Consider the following 21,041-nt stretch of genomic DNA (forward strand, 5'->3'; position numbering starts at 1 on the left):
ATTTTCATGGCCGCCATCCTCCCTAGTAAGGGCAATGGTTGTTTCTGCCAACACCGAAGGTTGCTGTGGATCTGCGATGTTACTTTGGAGGAGTTTAGGGCAACCGTTTGTTCCATGGACGGTGTGAGGATGATGCATAGGTATGGAAGTTGCATCTGAAATAGTAGTCCCCCTCCATCCGTGGGTGCTCCGTAGTGTATGTGGGCATTTTTACCAAGTGGTAATATCAGCGATTTCTTTCTATTCATCTTAAGACTCGAAACCAGGCTGAAGGTCTCCACCTCTTCTAGAAAGGCCGCACACTGGGCCCGATTCACAGTACTGACTGAAGACAAAAGCCTAAACTTACTACTTTTGGTATTCACAGAAGTTAGGATTTTGTCTTAAGTTTGTCTTAAGACAGACTTAAGACAGACTTGTTAGGATTTTGTCTTAAGTCTGTCTTAAGTCTGTCTTAAGACAAACTTAAGACAAAAGCCTAACTTCTGTGAATACCAAAAGTAGTAAGTTTAGGATTTTGTCGTAAGTTAGTTCTGTGAATCGGGCACTCAACGCCTAGGAGTGTCAAGCGCCGCCAAAATATCGTCGGCGTATAGGCCGATTGAGTGGGGCTCACTGCCGAAGGTTATGCTGTGGATATTAGGGTTGTCACGCACCCTCCGTGCTAGCGGCTAGATATAGAGCGCGAACAGGAGGGGTGAAAGTGGGCACCCCTGCCTGGTGCCACATTGGATTTCGAAGGGCCGTGAGCTCAGTTCGTTGATACAGATCCATGTCTGTGGATGGTGGTAGCAACTTGCAACCCACGCTTGAAAGCTTTCCCCAATGCCAAAGTGTATGAGAACCCTCTCGAGAAAGCCCCAATCTACGCGATCGAACGCTTTCTCAGCATTGATGGCCAAGAGCACAGAATCTGATTGTTGGAAATGGGCCTTGTCGATTAAGTGGAGGATGCGTTTGGTGTTGTCGCTGCATTGACTACTGGGAATAAATTCCGACTGGTCTGGTTCTATGATACCCGGGAGACAAGGTCCAAGCCTGGAGGATAGCACCTCCGTGAAAAGTTTGAGGTCGAAATTAAGTAAGGAAATCGCCGATAAGCGGAGCACTGGGTGGCATCCTTGCCCGGCTTAGGCAGCACTATGATGTCAGCCTCCAGCATGTCAGGCGGGATGGAATCGGGGCCCTGGAATCAAATGCCTTTTGACAGCTAACTGTCCACTAAACTTTTGTAGGCATTCTTTTAGAAGTCAAGTCATTCAGGGGGTTTCACACCAAACCCCCTGACAAATCCTCTGCAGTATCCAGTCAGGCACAAGAAAGCTCTGATCTGAGTCCGGGTAGGAGCGACCCAGTCCACGATGGTCTGGATTTTGCTCTGCAATGGTTGAACCTGGCCTCCACCTAGAAGGTGACTCTGCCCTATCTAGCACTTAGTAGCCTTGATAGTTAGGCCTGCCTTCTGCAGGGCCCCCAAAACATTTCTCAGGTGGACCAGGTGATCCTCCCAGGTGGAGCTAAAGACAGCGATATCATCAAGACATGCTGCACAGTAGTCTCCCAGGCCTGTTAGGACTTTGTTCACCACCTTTGAAAAGTGGCAGGTGCATTCTTCAGACTAAACGGCATTACCACAAATTGATAGTGCCCACTAGGGGTTGAGAATGCTGTCTTTGGCTTTGCATCATCAGCTAGTTTGATCTGCCAGTAGCCAGCTGTAAGATCAAGTGTGCTCAGAAACTTGGCAGAGGCCGAAGTATCTATGAGCTCATCTGCTCTAGGGATTGGATGGGCATCCGTCCTAGTGACTGCATTTATTTATTTATTGATTTATACATTAGTAGAGCGCACTGTTACCAAACGGTGTCCTGGCGCTAAAATGAAGCTCCCCTCGCCTGAGCTTAATGAACGAAAAGCCATGTTTTCAAATTTTTGCGGAAGGTCATTAAATCTGTAATCTGTCTAAGAGCCAAAGGGAGAGCATTCCAAGCCCTTGCTGCCCCCAAGATAAAGCCCCTGCCATCCCAACGTGCTTTCCTTATCTAAGGGGTCGCGATTAGCCCCAGATTGGCTGACCTAAGATGTCTACCCGGCAGGTACCATTGAAAGTACTGCGTTAGAAAGGACGGGCCACGACCACGAAGGACCTTAAAAACTATGCCCAAGGCTTTAAAGGAGATCCGTTTCCACACTGAAAGCCAGTGCAGCTTCACCAATTCCTGGGAGACGGAAGCAAACTTTGGTACGCCTGTGATAAGACAAGCTGCTGCGTTTTGCAAGGCCTGTAGTTTGTTGAGGAGCCCCTGTAGGGCATTGAGCAATAGGCTATTGTTAATGTTAATGTTAATGTTAATGTTAATCAAGGCGAGATAAGACCAGGGCGGTCACTACTGTTTTTCTACACTCATCGGGTAAAAAAGGAAGGATCTTCCGGATTATTTTCAGTGTAAAGTGAATGGCTGATGTCACTGCATTAACTTGGGGCCTAAAGGTGAGTTTATCATCGATCAGAGCCCCTAGGTTCTTGACCTTGGTAACAGGAACGGGGGGGACACCCATCCCTTCAGGCCACCAGTTCGGACTCCAAAAGTTATCACTTGAGCAGAAGAGTAAAACTTCGGTTTTAGCCGAGTTTAACTTTAAACTGTTCCTAACCATCCAGCCGCTGACTGCTGACATGCACTCTTGGAATTTACTGGCTACGCCTTCCTCTCTACCTGGAAGCAGTAATACCACAATCTGCGTATCATCCGCATATGATGTAAGCTCAAACCCATAGGATCGAATAACTGGGGCCAATGAGGAAACATAGACATTGAAAAGGCTGGGACTTAGGGAGGATCTCTGGGGAACCCCGCAGGGAAGCACGAATGGTTTAGACTCGAACTCCCCCAGTGCCACCACCTGGATCCTATTGGTAAGGAAAGCTTTCAGGATCTTAAGAGCTTTCCCATGTATCCCGCAGACCTCCAAATGGTCCACCGAAATCATGTGGTGGACCGTATCGAAGGCCGCCGACAGATCCAGCCGGATCAGGGCAGCTCTACCCCCTGCATCCAACACATTCCTGATCTCCTCGGACCATTTAATTAGGGCAGATCCGGTACTATGACCTGCTCTAAAACTATGTTGCGATGAGTCGAGGGCTTGTGTGGCCCCTAGAAATGCGCTAAGCTGACTATTCATGGTTCTCTCTATTAGTTTGCCCAGTAGCGGAAGTCTGGCGATGGGATGGTAGTTATTGGGGTCGGTAATGTCCAGGTTCTTTTTTTTTAACAAAGGTAGGATCGAGGCCCATTTCCAGCTGAATGGAAATTCGCCAGCCACAAACATGTTGTTAAACACAGAGGCTAAAATGGTAGCTATAGGAGCCGCGGCTAGTTGTGCAACTGTGACCGGACAAGGGTCTTGGGGGGAGCCAGATTTTGTACCTAACAGCAGTTTCCACACTCACCGGGGAGAAGTTTCGAAACTTGACCTCATTTGCGAGACCTCTGTAGTCAACACAAAACATCATCTCTCTCTTATCACCGTGGGTGTGATGTGTTGGTACCAAGACCACTGGACTAGCCCAAGGGCTATCTGAGGGTTTAATAACTCACACATCCTACATTTTCTGGACTTCTGTCCAGATACAGTCCCTGACATGATCAAGTTGCCTGTAAATCTTATTTTTAACAGGCAGACTGCCCCCAGTGTCCACTTCATGAGTGCACCAGGTAGTCTGACTTGGAGTCAGAGAGAACATATGTCTAAACTGACTGAGCACCTGTCTGCAATCAGTTTGCTGCTGAGCAGTGAGACTGCCTGCCAAGGCTACACCATCCACTCTTACAGGGTGCCCAAATAGAAGTTCGAAAGGGCTGTAGCAAACCCCCTTCTGAGGCAGGGCAAAAGGATGTCCCAACTCCGCCCAAGCTTTTCTGGGAGACCCTTGAGCAAACCCTTTCCGTTTTTGTTGAATCTTTTAACTAAACCATTGCATTGTGGGTGATAGGGTGTGGTGAATTTGTAATCCACTCTACACGCCTTCCACATTGCAGGCAAGTAGCTAGACATACAGTTTGAATCTCTGTCAGATACTACCTACTTAGGGAAACCCACTCTTGAGAACGCTCCCAAGAGGGCTCTTGCCACAAAAGGTGCTGTAGTGGTCCTAAGGGGAATTGCCTCTGGGTACCTGGTGGCATGGCACACCACCACTAGGATAAACCTGTGCCCAGATGCTGTCTGAGGATCCATTGGTCCAACAATGTCAATCTCCACTCTCTGAAAGGGAACCCCCACCACAGGTAGTGGTATAAGGGGGGCCTTTGTAGTGCTACCTGCCTTACCACTGGCTTGACAGGTGACACAGGAGCGACAAAGGAAAGTGAGGGACAATCCTGTCCCAAGTCTTGTTTTGGCCCAGGAGTCCTGCTAAGGGAATATCATGGGCTAGTGTTAATAGGAAGCACCTAAACCTCAGAGGTATAACCAACCTCCTGGCTGCACCAGGCTTGGGGTCTCTACTCAGGAGTCCATCATCCCAATAAATCTTATGGGTGCCACTAGCATTCCCAGCAGCCTCAGCAGCAGCCTGCTGTCTGAGGGGTTCAAGAGAAGAGCAGCTCAGCTGCTCCTGACTCAGATCTGCCCTGGAAGGGCCCCCTGTCCCCAAGAACTCAACCTGATCAGACTCAAGCTCCTCTGGGACAGTTCCTTCTTCAGGAGCACAATCATCTCCCTCAAGAGACTGATCTTCACTCTGAGTCAGGGGGAAGGCACTGCCTTAACCCTCTTGCTCCTTTTCTTGGAAGGCCCCTGGTTCATTCTTCCAGAATCCAGGGTCTGTTCCTTTTTAGACTTGTTGGCCTGTGACCTGGTCACAGCAAACACATGTGCAGAGATCCCTATCATTTCTGCATGGGTCTTTAACTCCACTTCAGACCAGGCTGAAGGCTCTAGATCATTGCCAAGCAAGCATTCAACAGGAAGGTCTGCACTTATCACAACCTTCTTGAGGCCAGTTACCCCTCCCCAGGAGAAATTAACAACTGCCAGGGCATGGTTGGTCCTGACATTTCTAGCATTGGTCACTTGGTAAGGTTCACCAAGTATGATCTGTCCAGGGTCCACTAGGTCTTGTGTCATCATAGTGACACTTGCCCCAGTGTCCCTGCAGGCCAAAGCATCTTTTCCATTTATCAAAGGCTGCTGTCTGTATTTGCTCAAGTTACTGGGACTCACAGAGGAGGACATATCCATGCCTCCATCAAAGATCAGGACAGCCTGGGTTGGTACTCTGCCTAGCCCAGAGTCCATCTCAGAACCCAGGGTTAACCCTTCTGCTAGGAATGTTGCTTACCACCACGTGGTAACCAACATTCCTGTACTTGCCAAACTTATAGAGAAGTGTGTACAAAAACAACTGAGCGAACACATAGACAAATTCTCCCTACTAGATGATTGTCAGTCGGATTTCAGACCTGGTCACAGCACGGAAACAGCAATTCTACATATAGTCAATGATGCCCTCCAGGCCTTAGACCAAAGTAGATCATGTCTACTCATCCTCCTAGACCTGTCATCCGCATTTGACACGGTAAATCATGCAAAATTACTGAACAGGCTCCAGGACAAGATGGGAATTTCCGGCAAGGTGCAGAAGTGGTTTGAATCCTTCCTCGAAAATAGAACGCAAAGATTCCTGGTCAACCAAGCAATGTCACCTTCATGCCCAAATACAATTGGAGTCCCGCAAGGATCTACATTATCCCCTTCATTGTTTAACCTGTATGTTGAACTTCTGATGGGAGTTCTTCGAAAGTCCAAAATATCCTTTCATATGTACGCGGATGACCCTCAGATTTACATCAAGATCGCATCCCTAGAAGACGTCAGAATAATGTACGAGGCGCTACATATGACATTACAGTGGTTAGCAATCAATCACTTGAAGCTAAATGCCCAGAAAACAGAATTCCTACTAATTTCTCCACCAAAGAACAACACTGAGGTCAAGGAATGGTCTAAAATGATCACGGCTCTTAACTGTACCCCTACGTTAAATGACTCGACTAAGTCACTTGGAATCACACTCGACGAGAACCTTGATATGAAAGCTCACATCAAAGTAATGGCCAAAAGTGCCCGTTTTCACTGGAACTACATTAGAAAAGTGAAACCTTTCATCTCTCAAGCGGATCTCAAACTAGCAGTTCAATCATTGGTCATCTCGAGGATTGAATATGGTTGCTCTACTTTGGCAGGTCCTCCTAAAATTTCCACAGCCCTTTAAAAGCATACCTCAACGCAGCTGCAAGAATTATCACCGGCTCAAGAAAGTTTGACCATATCTCTCCTCATCTGAAAGCACTAAACTGGCTACCGTATGAAGCCAGAATTCAACTAACAATAGCATGCATCACTCACAAAGCGCTTCACCCCAATACACCAAGATACCTTGCCCAGAAAATTGAAATATCTGGAGGAAATAGACCGGCTAGGAGTGCCAAGGAGCTGGTTCTGAGACCACCCTTATTCAAGAAGAAAAGAACATATGATAGAGCTTTCTTAGGAGCAGCACCCAGGATCTGGAACTATCTTCCGCCAAACATTAGGAAAATAACAAACAGAGCGACTTTCAAGAGGGAAACGAAAACATTTCTAATGAGCAAGTTCCTACCATAGCCAAGATGGACTCTGACTCTAATCAACTAATAGTCATGTGCGTGAAGACATCTCCCGAACATACTTCGGGCCACTGTATTGTAGTTAGATTACTGTATGGGCCACTGTATGGGAGTTTGATTAATCTATTAGTTTTAGGACGTAACTCATTGGGAGATAGCTATATATAAAGATAGCTAAATAAGGTACTATACAAATTCCTGGTCACAGTGTCTGGGTGAATATAGTATGATTAGGAAAAGGTCATCTAAAAGGGACTGCAGGGAGGAAGTCGAACCTTCCAACTTAACGAGTCTCTTCACATATCTTACTAATGCACTGCCTAATATTGGTAACACTGTAATTTTCCTTTTTACATTGTTTGCACTCTTAGTTCAAAATTGGCTTTGGATATAGTTGCACTTTGCTAAACTTGTATCTTTGCTACCTCATACTATGTTCTAAACGTGTATCTACTCTACCTCATATAATGTAAAGCGCTCTGATACCCAAGGCTCTTGTTCGCGCTATACAAAACTTTTAAATAAAATAAAATAAATACAACTAGGGGGAAGAGTTGCCTTAGGGGCAATGGTGGCTGGAGTTGCATCTTTCTTAGTGCAATCACTATTCCAACGGCTATTCTGTTTACAGATTTTACACCCTGGTTTCTTTTGTCCTTTCTTTTTGGATGATTGGCAATCCCCACCATTAGAAGATGTTTGGGGGCCTTGTGAAGACTTCTGGCCTTTACCCTTCTCCCCACCCTTATTAGGATCTTGCTTCTTCTGGTCACCACCTTGGTTCTGTACCTTCTGCTTCACCCTGGTTCTGACCCATTTGTCTGCCTTCTTTCCCAATTCTTGGATAGAGGTCAGATCAGAGTCTACCAGGTGCTGATGCAACAGATGATTCTGACAGTTATTAAGGATCTGCTCCCTCATAATCACGTTATACAATCCTGTATAATCACACACTTTACTGGCCAGTAACCAGCCCACCAGAGCCTTGGTAGCACAATCTACAAAGTCAACCCAGTCCTGAGTCTGTCCCTCTTTGGTATCACCGAACTGTATTCTATACTACTCAGTGTTTAGGCCAAACCCATCTATGAGAGCACTCTTCAGGACAGTGTAATCATCAGCATCCTCTTCTCTGACAGTGAGGAGCTTGTCTCTACCTTTGGCAGAGTTTGTTCTTACCTCAATCGTGGAGGTTTTTAGAAGTGCGATCTGATCTTCCCTGGTCAGTTCAAGGAAACCCGGCAGCTGTTTTGCAAAGTCCACGATCTCTTGCACAGATATGATGGCGAGTTCTGTGAAATGAGCGAACCGCTGCTGCCGTGCCTCCCGGTTCAAGGGGTCCAGAGTCTGGGGCCATGGCTGCAATGAGAAGGAACAGGGGAGGGTGGAGAACACTTGTCAGTATACGGTCAAAGACACCAACATTTTTGCAAAGATGACCTTGTATAGGGAAAATAGCCTTTATTCACTGATCATTACCAACCCTTGGTGTTTCTCCTATCTAATCCATTCAACTGTCAAACAGCTAGCACCCAGAGGCGAACTAGTCCTTTACTTTCAAGCAATGGAGTAGGACCTGTTGACCAGTCCACCCAACCAAACCCCACATCCCCCACATCCCCCATTGTTGCACCACGTGAACCCCTGACTTTCACACTGACAAACACCTCTTCTTGCACTGCTGCTGAACCATCTCCAAGGCTCGGTCCCTCCTCCTCTTGTTCAAGCTACACCTTGACTTGCAGACAGTTAAAGATGGATCGATGCTCGTACCGGTACTAACCGGACCCCACACCTCCACCTGGCGTCCTGTGTCTACTGACGCTCTCAGTATGCTCATGGAGGTCTGCTGGTCGCACTGATACTAACTGGACCCCACACCTCCACCTGGCGTCCTGTGTCTACTGACGCTCTCAGTGTCTTCATGGAGGTCTGCTGGTCGCACTGGTGCTGACCGGACCCCACACCTCCACCTGGCGTCCTATGTCTACTGACGCTCTCAGTGTGTTCATGGAGGTCTACTGGTCGCAGTGGTACTGACCAGGTGTCGTCCCATCTCCTCCTGGCTATACATGTGTCCCATAACTTTGATCCAGTCCCTGACTGCCCACTGGCTCTGCTGGTGCTGACCAGACCCCGCAGCATCGAACGCGTACCGTGACCTTGAGCCGGTCCATGAACGACTTCTGGTTGCACTGGTGCTGGGAGGTGACCAGCTTCTCAATCATCTGCAGTTGGTCAGGGGTCAGCCTGTGGACCTCTCTGGAGGGGTCTGAAGTGATGTCCTGTAGAACCGCTGCCGGAGGGGGCTCCTCCCCCTGCGATGGCTGCTTCTTCAGTTTCTTCCGCTGGATCTGCTCCTCGGACAGAACACCTGGGAGAGCATGAAGGAAATTTGAATTAATGAGGCGCCCAGCTGTTGCCACGCAGGTCTACAATATTTTTAAAGAGATTAATTTCTGTTTTAAAAAAAAGAAAAAAAAAGATTTTCTACTACTGTTCCCATGCACTCAAACTACTCCAAGCCCTGTAGAGGGAGAGCGCTCCTGTGCCTCGTGAACACCCGCTGTTGCTGCGGTAAGTGCAGTCACACTGCTCGTGTGCACTTACATTGCTCACCTTAAGAACTGCACACTCCTGGCTCTGTGCATGGACACTGCGCCTGTGCACATACCCTGCTCGCATGCCCTGTGCTCTCATCTGTTCACCGACTCTGCTCTCCATGCCCCAAGCACACACACTACCCCATGTTGTGTGCACTCACACCGCTTCTGTGTGATCACAGTTCTACCCCTCCTGCCCCCTCACTGACACTGTCCCCTGGGCACTCACACTGCTGCTCTGCTGTTTATCGCCTGGCATCTGAGTCCTGAGTATTTGTTTTTAGGTAAATAATAATGTGGGTCTTTTCCTTAATCATGTTTTTAATTATATTCCACTCTGACCAGAATCCCAGCCCGGCCGTGTGCAGAGAAAGAGTTTCAATGTCCAGTCCTTCTGGAATGTCTCGTGTATTGATCCCGTCTCAGCAGGAGTAGGGCTGGTCTTATGTTATATATATTTGTAGAGCGCAGCGGTTACCCGAGAGTGTCCTGGCGCTTAGCAGGATAGCATGAAGGCCTCGGTCTGCCCTTCGGTGCTTAGAAGCCATGTCTTCAGAGCCTTTCTGAATGACATCAAATCAGGGGGGCTCCGATATGGAATGGGAGTTCATTCCATGCCCCAGAGGTGCAGGTAACAGAGCTTCTGCCCCCACCCCCATTGGCTTTTTAAAGGAAATCACTATCGCCGTCTTCGCTCCTAAGGAGCGTAGGGTTCTCTTTGGGGTGTTCCAGCTAAGACAATGTCTAAGCTGGTCCGCTCCTCCTCCAAGCACAGCTTTAAAGGCCGGACAAAGGGATTTGAACCTCACCCGTTGCCTCATTGGCAGCCAATGACGCTTTTTCATTTCTTTAGGTACCGATGTCAATTTAGGGGGGCCTGTAGGGAGCCTGGTGCTGCATTCTGCAAAAATTGCAGTTTATTCATATGTTGCTTTCAGATGTTCAGATATAAACCGTTGCAGTCATCAAGTTTGGATAAAATAAGGGAGGACATCACTAGGCTTAGACGAGGCTGTCCTGAGGTAAAAGCTGCATTATTTTCCTTATCATCCTGAGGGGCTGGAAAGTAGATGCAGTGACTGCATTTACCTGATCCCTAAAGGTGAGCTTATTATCAACTATTACTCCTAGATGTTTTCCTTTCATGACAGGCTTTGGGAAAATGCCTAATTCCTCCGCCACCACCCAGGAGACCAGAAGTTAGCGCTGTCGCCAAAAATGATAACCTCAGTTTTGCTTGAGTTGAGTTTCAAACAATTCTGCTTCATCCACATCTTGACCGATTTCAAGCAATCATGAAACCTCTTGCCCCTCTCTATTTCCTGGTCCGGTAGCAGAGCCACCTTCATTTGGATTCTGTCCCTCAGGAAGGAGCGCAGTAGACTCCAAGCCTTACCCTGAACGCTGCCGGCCGACAAACGGTCCAACCGAAGGTCATGGTGGGCTGTGTCGAAGGCCGCTGAGAGATCCAACATGATTAAAGCTGCGTTGCCTCCATGTCCAACGCCTCCCTGATTTCTTCTGTGGATTTAATCGGTGATGATTCAGTGCTGTGGCCTCCCCGTAAGCCATATTGTGCTGAATCCAAGATAAGATTTTCCTGTCGGAATCCATGGAGCTTTGAATTCACGGCCCTCTCTAGTAATTTTGCTGAAGAGGAAGCCGGGAAATAAACTGAAAATGATTAGAATGTTTGGGGTTTAGAGTTTGTTTTTTTCAGCAATGGGAGGATCGATGCCTTCTTCCATGCTTTGGGGAAACCCCCCGAATTAAACATGGCATTGAATCAAGAGGTAAGAATATCGACAATGGGTTCAGGAGCTAGTTTAATCACTGATGCCGGGCAAGGATCGTAGGGGGAGCCTGATCTAACGGAAAGAAAGAAATCCAAAGAATTTTTCTTAAAGAACTTAAAGAAGGGGGCAAAATCTGTCAAGACAGGGGGGAATCCGTGTTTGGGTTACCCCATGTAGACAGGGCCTCCATTTCGCCGGATGAGGATAGGTTAAAGGAGGAGAAGATTTGTTCCACTTTCTGTAAAAAGAAAGCAGCGATATCATCACATAACGCTTGGCAGCCAGCAATTTTTAGCGACAGGGGAAGGTTAGTCTAGATACGGTCCTAAAACGTTCTTTGGTTGAACATTTAGCCATCATAGTCGGCTTTGCAAAAAAATCTTACTTTGTTTTAAGTACCAACTTTCTGTGTACAGTAAGACTTTGTTTGTAAGGCTCTTTTTCTACATAGTTGTACTTCCTTCCCCAATTACCTTCTAGGCGTCTACCGATGAGTTTTTGTTCCCAGAGTTCCTCCGAGTGCCACAGAGCTGTTGGCTGGGAGTGTTTAGGATTTAGTCATTTTTGAGGAGCTGGAGTCCTACAAGCTGCCTCCACCCACTCTGTGTACCACGCGGTGGCCTCCTTTGCCTCAACCAGCAAAGGTCGAATGGTGGAGGAGAGATAATCTCATAAAGAGGATCCCTTAAATTTGTGACCGCGATGCGACCAGGCTTTTGGAGACCTCACGGTTGAGCTGCTGGTCTGGAGAAGACAGCTCAAAGAGAGCTGCAGTGTAGGTTAACTGCAGGTGGTTTGAAAATATACCGTCCAGGGTGTGGCCCCGGGGTGGGTAGGGCCTGGTACTCGCTGTGTTGATCCGGTACCACTCATGACCTCTATCAAGCGAGCAGTGGCTGTGTCCGTAAGGGACTCCAAATGAATATCACCAAGTATGGTGAAAGGATCAGTCCAGAGCCCCTCCTCGAGCAGGGGTCCAATGTGAGCCAGGAACACATTCTTCGGGCCTGGAGGTCTGTCGAGTAAAATACCTTTAAAAGAGTGATGATGCGAGAGGAGGAAACAGAACGATAGTGCTTCGGAGGAGGAACTAGAAACGGTTTGAAATGCAGCAGTGATCGAACTGTGATAGATGACGCTCGCCCCCCCCCCTCCTAATGGACCTATTCATTGTGTGACATGTGAACCCGGTGGCGTGGCTTTACCCAAGTCTGGTCCCGAAGCATCATCCGTGCACGCTTGGGCGACAAACGCCAGTTTTCTTTTCTGGGTCTCCATAAACTCAGCACATTCCGTCCTGTGTTTTACTAGTGATCTGGCATTGAAACGGATCCCTCGCAGGGGTTTATCATGATGCCCTCCATTACCTGCGGGTGTGTGACGCATACAGTCTTGAGGACCATATACTCCATCTCTGGTGGACACACCTTGCAATTGTGGCAGAAAAAGGAGGGTTGCTTCGGGGCTTCATGGAATGTTAGGCACCTCCACGCTAGGTCCTTCCCTCCAATGTTCAGAGCGCGTAGCTCGGTCTGGTATAACTAAAGATGGGTCTCGTTTCCAACTTGAAAAGTGTGGGGGCTGGCACTGAGCTAGGTCCGAGCGCGGACGGGTGCAGACGGACTTGCGCTGACGCGCTTCAGCTGTCTTTAAATAAGCCCCCATTCAAGGCTAATCAGGCCAGGAGGGCGTGTCCCAGCACACTGAGAGCGCTAAACAAGAAACAAATTGGACAAATCAAACCAGGCTTTTAACCAGGGCTCAGCAACCCCGGCCTCAGAGGACAGGCGTCCCTGCTATCTGGGTCACACTGGTGAAGTAAAAATAAACAGAAATTAAAGGTGGAGAATAGAAGACCCTAAAACAAGTACAAATGTTGGAAGTCAACCCTTTCCAATATGGCTCCCACGTAGTAGGGGCCCGGCACATCCTAAGAGCACAAGGTGCTTTACAAGGAGGAAAGCTGCAGTGACACACAGGTCAGACACCTGCTTCCATCTCACGTCAATCTGCAACTAACATCTGGCTGAAAACCAATTGTTACAGGTGGGATTCACCCGTGGCAGATTTATACACTTCCCATATTGCTATTTGTTGTTTTATATAGAAAGAAGGTATTCACTCGACATGGTTTCAAAGCGCTATAGACAATGTGGGTGAGGAACCCCAAGCTGGAGTTGGCCATGTGCTGACTTAAGAAATAAACAAAGCAGAGCCTATTTACAATACGGTGCTGGGCTGGGACTTGCCGCGGAGTCCAGACAGTGGTACAGCGCCGGGCACCGCTGCAGCACATTGGTCCATGTGCAGTCTTTGAGAGCCAGGGAGGCTTACAGGGCACACGGGTAAAGATTGGGTAACTATATTGTGTAGGCGACAGCAGCGCATATCAACAAGAGGAGCAGCAGCAGCGAGGAAGGGACAGAAGCTGGGATGCATCCTGGATTGTCAAAAGTAGAATAAACAAGCAGAGAATAAATATATAGAAAGGAGCAATGGCTGTGAAGGTAGAGCTTGGCTTAGCTGGCAGCTGTTCCATGCATTGCACCAGCGGTCTTCCAGTGAGCCTGCGTTGCCCCTTAACTCACCCCTTAATCCTAGAGTGCTCCTACCTTCAATGTTCAATCCCAGAGGGACGCAGAGGTCATCCACATTGCACCCTGGCTGCACCTCCTCCTCACCGAAAGAACCCCAAGCGTGGAGTCGGGGTTCTGACAACTGGAGCTGTCAGGACCCCTTCCACCATCTTCATAGCTACTACAGCGGCAGAGATATCCTGCTAAAAATTCTGAATTTGTCTCCAATCATAAAGTCCTGTTGCCACTTGGGACTGGAGAAGCCTCAGGGTCGTTTGGCTGTCTTTGATCTCACAGATCTGTTGCACTTTGTGACCGCCCGCTACTCCTGTGTAGGGTGGGAAAACCAGCTTCAAAAGTAGGAATTTTGCTTGTTTTCTTGCCCGCCCCATGGAGTGGAATTGGACCGGATGAGCTGCTCCATGGGATTGAAGGAAAGGAAAAGAAAAAGCAGAAATGCTCTTTGCAGCACTGTGGGGAGCTGGGCAATGTATTTACCTTTATGCATGAGACAGCCGGCCAAAATGTCATGCGCACTTAGGAAGTGCCTACTACTCCCCCAGCCTCAAAACAGTGCAGCCCCGCCCCCAACCAACTCAGCCAGTAGTTTAATACCTTGGGTGCTCATGACGAGCTCAGCTCGTCATGAGGCACGGTGGCGCTGTGCTCATGACGATCTGAGCTCGCCATGACCACCGAGGCGCTCCCACGCGGGGATAATTCCCCTGCTGTGCTGAGCGTTCTATTGAAACGGGCATGGTCATGATGAGCTCAGCTCGTCATGAGCACAGCACCACCGTGCAGCGTGACGAGCTGAGCTCGTCACGAGCACCGCGCACGGTTCTCCTCGCCCCCGCACTGTGGGGGAATTAGCCCCACGTCGAAGGGGCTAAATAAAATGATAATAACGTCAAGTTCTTATTATTTTATTTTTCTATTTTTAATTGCTCACTCAGTGAACAGTGGGCAGCGCTATGTCTTAGCCCTCCCCGGGAAGTCAACAAGTAGTGGTGCGCTTTAGAAATCCACATCGCATAGCATAGCACATTATAGCATAGCACATCACAGTATAGCATAGCATAGGATGGCATTGTACAGCACAGCATAGCATTGCATATACTCACACTGCTCACGCATGCCCGCCTCCCGGCACTTGCGCAGCCGGCACTCCTGGCACTTGCGCCGCATGTACATGTCGATCTGGCACTTGCCGCTGTTCTTGCAGGTGTAGTGTGTGGTTTTGATGACACTGCGACGGAAGAAGCCCTTGCAGCCCTCACAGCTCAGCACGTTGTAGTGGAAGCCCGAGGCCTTGTCGCCACACACGCTGCACAGCTCGTTCCCCAGCATCTTGGGGGCTGGGCCCTTCTTCCTCTTCATCGGGGGCCCCTCTGTGGTACCCCAAAACAGAGAGAGAGGAGACACAAGAAGGTGGGAACTGGTTAGCAAAGGACATGCAAAGAGTGTCACAGATGAGGAGGGCAAGATTCACAGAGGAAGAGAGCGATCACCAAGGGGGGCATGGGGTAAGAGGGGGTGGTGTGTGTGCGTGAGTGTGTGAGTGTGTGGGTGTGTGAGTGTGTGTGTGAGTGTGTGTGTGAGTGTGAGAGTGTGAGTGGGTGTGTGAGTGTGTGAGAGTGTGAGTGGGTGTGTGAGTGTGAGAGTGTGAGTGTGAGTGGGTGTGTGAGTGTGTGAGTGTGTGTGAGTGGGTGAGTGTGTGTGTGAGAGTGTGAGTGTGAGAGTGAGACTGTGTGAGAGAGAGAGAACGAGGTAATAGACCACTGAGGATGAAAGATCCATGCATGACAAGTATGAGAATTACAGATTTAAAAGAGAGAGAGAGAGAGAGAGAGAGAGAGAGAGAGAGAGAGAGACAGACAGAGAGACAGAGAGAGACAGAGAGAGAGAGACAGCCAAAAAAGATAAGGCAGGTGAGAGTGGGGCAGTTCAGAGAGAGTAGAAAAGAGAGGGAAATGTGAGGGTCGTATAGGGAGGAGATTTAGGGACAGATTGGTGTAAGAGAAGCGAGCGAGAGTTGTAGTTGGGAAGACATCGCTGAAAGAGATGAGGGAGATGGGCGGCTGACATAAATGGACAGCAGTCAAACTTGATTGGTCGAGGCCCTTAGCATATAGACTTCAGATGTGCGACCAGATTCACTGCGCATCCTAAGATCTGAAGTTCATTATAGTGAATTATTCGCATTATCACGGATTCTCTGTACATGATTCACTGGTGTATAAAGAAAGGCACTGGTGGTTGTATAAACTTCTACATTCATATAATGTGCAATGGAAGAGGTTAATGAGTTCACAATCAAATGTTAGATTTCATTATGATAAAGAAAAGTGTCGCTGACGATACTCGTCACTTTTTCAAGGATTTGAGGCACACAACCCAAAAGAAAAGACATAAGAAACAAGCATAAGGGTCGTAATAACAAACTGTAAATACAAATCTTCTTTCTGAAGTTCTCGTGGTGGTCACAGAGGGATTAAGAAAATAGGCGGCTCCTAGAGTTCCCTAAAACAGTTCTATCGAGTCCACGTAATCCTATCCCTTTATAGAAGAGACAGAATAAATGTCGTGAAGCACCGGGTATATATTTCATACTCCTCCCCCTTATAGTGGGGGACCAGTCGAGGTAGATCACAGTTACGACCTCCTCAACGTCAAACACGAAATGATCATCAACGTGTGGTAAATTTAAATTACCTATGCTTAATTTATGCGGTAAAGTTCAATAAGAATAACTCAGTCAAAAATAAGAGACAGAATCCGTGGTATCTGAGGTTTTAAAAAGGGGTTTTATTCCTTAAAAAGGAATTGGTTCGAACCAGGCAATCGGATTCCATCACCACGAAGGTTCAGGAAGGGATAGACAATACTTTATTGACAGGATATCATATATATAGTCAATGCATTACAATAGTAACAGATGCAGAAGGCGTAACAGCTGAGAAAAACGTGATAAGAGCATATGTACATAATAGAAGGCGTGCATGAAGGCGTACACGGAGGTGTGTGCTAGACAACGTCACATGAAACGTGTCACAGATGGGTGGAACCATAGAAGAATCCTGCAGGGTCAGCAGAAATATGTGCAGGGGACTTGACATTTAGCCTTACATGAGGTGACAGAAGTCTGGGGTGTCAGAACAACCTAATCCCAAATCATATCTAATATCTTGTGTTTGAGGAACTGTATTATCTAGAAGGAAAATGTCTCTCGGGCAGAGGCTATTCTATACTGACTGCTAGTGCGTGCATATGCGACTACGTGTCTACATGAGATGTGAGGGGCCATGGGCCTACCATGGTAACGGAAGCTATGAATTACTGGCAGTGAGACAGTGAGGCCGGGCCCTTTGCTCTGCAGCTGGGAAGGATGTTGTCATAAACTACTAGACAGGAATGTATTTTCGAGGAGCGGAGCAGATAACTTGAAGGTTGAATACAGTCTTGGCAGGCAAGGCAGGCCGAGCCAGGCACAGCTCGCCACGCAGGGAGTAAGTCAAGGGTCAGGAAACAGCAAACTGCAGCTTTCAGAGACAGAAAGCAGAAAAGGCTCGATGGCAGAAATCAGGGCCTAACTCGCCAGAGCTAGAAATACATGAAAGTGCACCATATAAAGACGTTGGCAAGGTACACTTAGGAACGGAATATCCGACCCATTCATGGTGGATCTGAAAGAGGACATGTTAACGTTGGACGCAAATGTATTTGCGTCTTCATAGCTGAAAGTGGAGGGAACATACATGTACTTGAAGCACGTACATGGAGCCGGTGGGGTCTACGATAGGGGACACAATTGACCATAAAAATTCATATTACCTCATTCCCTCCTTGTCCCCTACGGACCCTTCATGATATATCAATCCTCATTAATCTATCAATCTGTTCATGTAACATCATTTGCTTTTCTTTCTTCTTATGGCGTTTTGAATGAGGACTTGAGTGAGGAATACATGATGTGGCGCACAATCCGCAAATCGCTGGCCCACATTGCAGACATAGGCAGCAACTGAATACTATGAGAAGGCCAATACCTAGGAAGGATAGGATTTTCCATCACCAGGCTGACAACGTGGTCCAGAACCAACCGGACCAAGTCCAGGTGCCTGGATTCTGGTGTATCAAACTTGCAATCTTGTGAAGACGAGTAATGGCTCTATATACTGATGGCGCGTTTTCTGGAATGAAAACACAGCAGCTTGACCCGATGACCTTACAGGCTCCGCCCCTATCGGCCAGGATGACGTCAAGGACGAGACGATTTTGAAGAACAACAATCCGCATAGCAGACTGCTCCTCTGTTAAGTTACTTAGGGCTGAAGTAGTTTCATTCACTACTGCTTCGAGGGTTCTGGTTAATTTTTGTATCAGTTTGCTATTAAAGACAGCACCTAAGTAGGGAAAGAAACCTTTATTGAAGTCTGTATATTGTTCCCATGCCGTTTCAGTATAGTCGAACTCGGGAGATCTCTCTGTGGTCTATTGTGTACTAGATGGGTATTCCTATGATAATCAGGAGGGGCTAGGAAAACAGGTGGCAGAAGGAATGCAATGTAACAGGTGCCATCCCAATCTAGAGGTAGGCGTATATATGCATTATGACCACAAATGAAGTAGGAATGACGTGAAGCTTTAAACGCAGACTTGCCCTTATCACTGAATTCGATCACAGTAGTACATTTACTATGATCCAGATGTACTGAACCATTCTTTCTGACACATAATTCACCTTTGACTGGTAATACGGACATGGCTGGCAAGATTGGTTCGGATTCGGATTCAACATTCAGAATCATGAGGTTAAGTGTAAAGTTACCTAATCCATATACTTCATTTTCTAGATCAGTCCCTGTCCTTTTTGGTAAACCTTCCTTGTCAGGAAAACATACTTTATGCAGAACTGTGTTCAGGTTTCCCCATACCCAGTTGCCCTGATAAACTATGGAATTGGAATCTAGTGAGTTCATTAATCTAAACCATGCACCACACGAACCATTGTGTGTAAACGGGTACGGGAAGAGGGGCAGAACTCCCTTGTATTTCTGATAAGGAGGGAGTCGGCCACATATCCAACAATTTGTAGCGTTGCTGGTCTGATGGGAATGATGTAACATACTAATGAATGTGTTGTTGCGCAGCGCAAGTCTGTAAGACAATTCATGCGGGGGTAATTCACTAAAAGAGTGTTCGGCAGTAACATTGAAGGGAGAATGTGCACGCTTGAAAATAGGGTAGTAGATATGTAACAATATGCTTGCAGCAATAATCAAAAGACTTAGAAAAAACATAATCAATAGTGTCACGATGCAATGGCTGTGAAGAGATTTACAATATTCACGTTTCTTGAGCTGTTTCTGTCTATCTCTCTCTCTATTGGGGTCTAGGGGATACATGTCAGAAACTCGTCTAACCGATTCACCTAGGGGAGGACTTAAACAATTAAACTGTCTGACTTGCTAGACCTCAATTTAAGTCTGTACTCCTGGGAAGAAGTTTTCTCGGCCAGGGGGAGTTTTGAGTCAGTCTGTGGAGGAGGGCCGGGCGGCTGAGAATTCAGATCTGGAGGCAGTCCATGAAATTTCTTAATGTGACTCGAGTGAAGCCAGCCCTTGCGGCCCTCGACTTTCACTGCAGTCCTTGTTGTTAAAAGTACTAATTTTGGCGTCTGCCAACGGGGCTCCATCAGACTTCTTCGGTCGAAATTCCTGATGAACACGTAATCGCCGGGAACCACTTCATGGGGCTTCACCTCGGTGTTGTCGGGAAAGGCTGCAGCTACCTGTGAACGACAAGATTGTAGTGCAGACATCAAGGAGGCAAGGTAATCTGTCAGCATAATACAGTCAACATCGGTGATTTTTCGCGGCAGAGGCGTCCCCCACATATTCGGTGGCCTACCAAAGACCACCTCATACGGGGATAGCCCTGTTCTTGAGTGTGCGGCCATTCTTAAGTAAAAGAGCGCAACTGGCAAAGCTACTATCCAGTCGACTCCTTTCTCTCTACAGATCTTGGCAAGGCGGATTTTCAGAGTCTGATTATGACGCTCCACGAGGCCTGCTGCCTCGGGATGTCGGACACAATGGAACTTCCATTGGTAGCCGAGCAGGAGAGATACTTGCTTCATTAACTCGGACGAGAATGGCTGACCGTTATCGGAGTATACGACGCGGGGCAAACCATATCTGGGGAAAAATTCACAAACCAGTTGCTTGGCAGTGGTCGGAGCAGTGTAATCTGAGACTGGATATGCTTCTGTCCAACGGGAGAGTGCACATACAACTACGAGGACATATTTGAATCCCCGACAACGTTCCATCTGGATATAATCCATCTGGAGGACTTCAAAAGGGTGATCGGGAGGATGAAATCCACTTTGCTCTACGGGAATGCTTTTACCTGGGTTGAACTGACAACAAATCATGCAAGTACGCACTTTCTGTTTGGCTGCTGCTCGTAAATGTTTATTGAACCAAATGTTTTGAACACTGTCTAACATGGCCTTTTCTCCTAAATGTGCAGGACTATGTACTGTGTTAATGATTACTTGGACCATAGAGTCAGGGAGAAACCATATAGATTTTCCCTTCGTCATCCAGCCTTGATCTGTCTGGATCCCTCCTAGTTCAGTCCATTTCTTGATTTCGTCTGGTGTAGCATGTGTCTGTATATCAATTACATCAAGGGCGGGATCCCTAACTGTCATGCAATGTGTTGGTGTCTGGACTATTGTCTTTGTCAAGTCAGTCGCGTGAGTCTGAGTCTGGGCTGTATGCTTGGCTGTTCGGTCTGCCAGGTCGTTACCCTGGGAAATTGTATCTGTAACTTTTGTATGTGCCTTGCACTTCATGATGGATATCGCTGTAGGCAGATGTATTGCATCTAACAAAGTCTGAATGAGGGGACCGTGTTGAATCTTGGCACCGTGAGAAGTCAAATAACCTCTCTCTCGCCATAATACACCGAAGTCGTGTACAACTCCGAATGCATACCGTGAATCTGTGTATATGTTCACCTTCTTGCTCTTGGCTTGAATACAGGCTTGAGTCAGAGCGATGAGCTCTGCTGCTTGAGCTGACAGGGTGTCAATACAATTTGTTTCTATGACTTCAGTTTCTGTCGTGACCGCGTAGGCGGCCACTAATTCTCCTGTACTTGTTCTCATGCATGAACCATCCACATAAAGTGTCAGGTCCGGGTCTGGTAATGGAATGTCTGTCAAGTCTTGTCTAGGTTTCGTCGTAATAGTAATGACTTCAATACAATCATGTGCCAATGGGTCTGTCTCATTTATTGGCAAAAGTGTAGCAGGGTTTAATGTATTACAACGTCTGATCTCTATGTGTGGCTGAAACAATGTCAATTCATAACCTGTCA

The 21,041-nt window shown here is 47.5% G+C and overlaps 1 protein-coding gene across 9 annotated transcripts in view; it reads right to left on the bottom strand.

Annotated features, from left to right (window-relative positions):
- Positions 1-21,041, bottom strand: part of NR1H3 (nuclear receptor subfamily 1 group H member 3) — a 335,465-nt gene that overhangs the window by 37,793 nt on the left and 276,631 nt on the right. For all 9 annotated transcript variants that reach the window (XM_086959703.1, XM_086959708.1, XM_086959702.1 and 6 more), the window contains 3 exons: positions 14,774-15,040; positions 8,831-9,048; positions 7,854-8,033 (listed from right to left, as the gene is read on the bottom strand). In XM_086959703.1, coding sequence (XP_086815829.1) covers positions 7,854-8,033; positions 8,831-9,048; positions 14,774-15,040 — 665 coding nt within the window. The remainder of the gene's footprint in view (positions 1-7,853; positions 8,034-8,830; positions 9,049-14,773; positions 15,041-21,041) is intronic.

Source organism: Lissotriton vulgaris, chromosome 2_2, assembly GCF_964263255.1.
Source record: "Lissotriton vulgaris chromosome 2_2, aLisVul1.2, whole genome shotgun sequence".
Lineage (NCBI taxonomy): Eukaryota > Metazoa > Chordata > Amphibia > Caudata > Salamandridae > Lissotriton > Lissotriton vulgaris.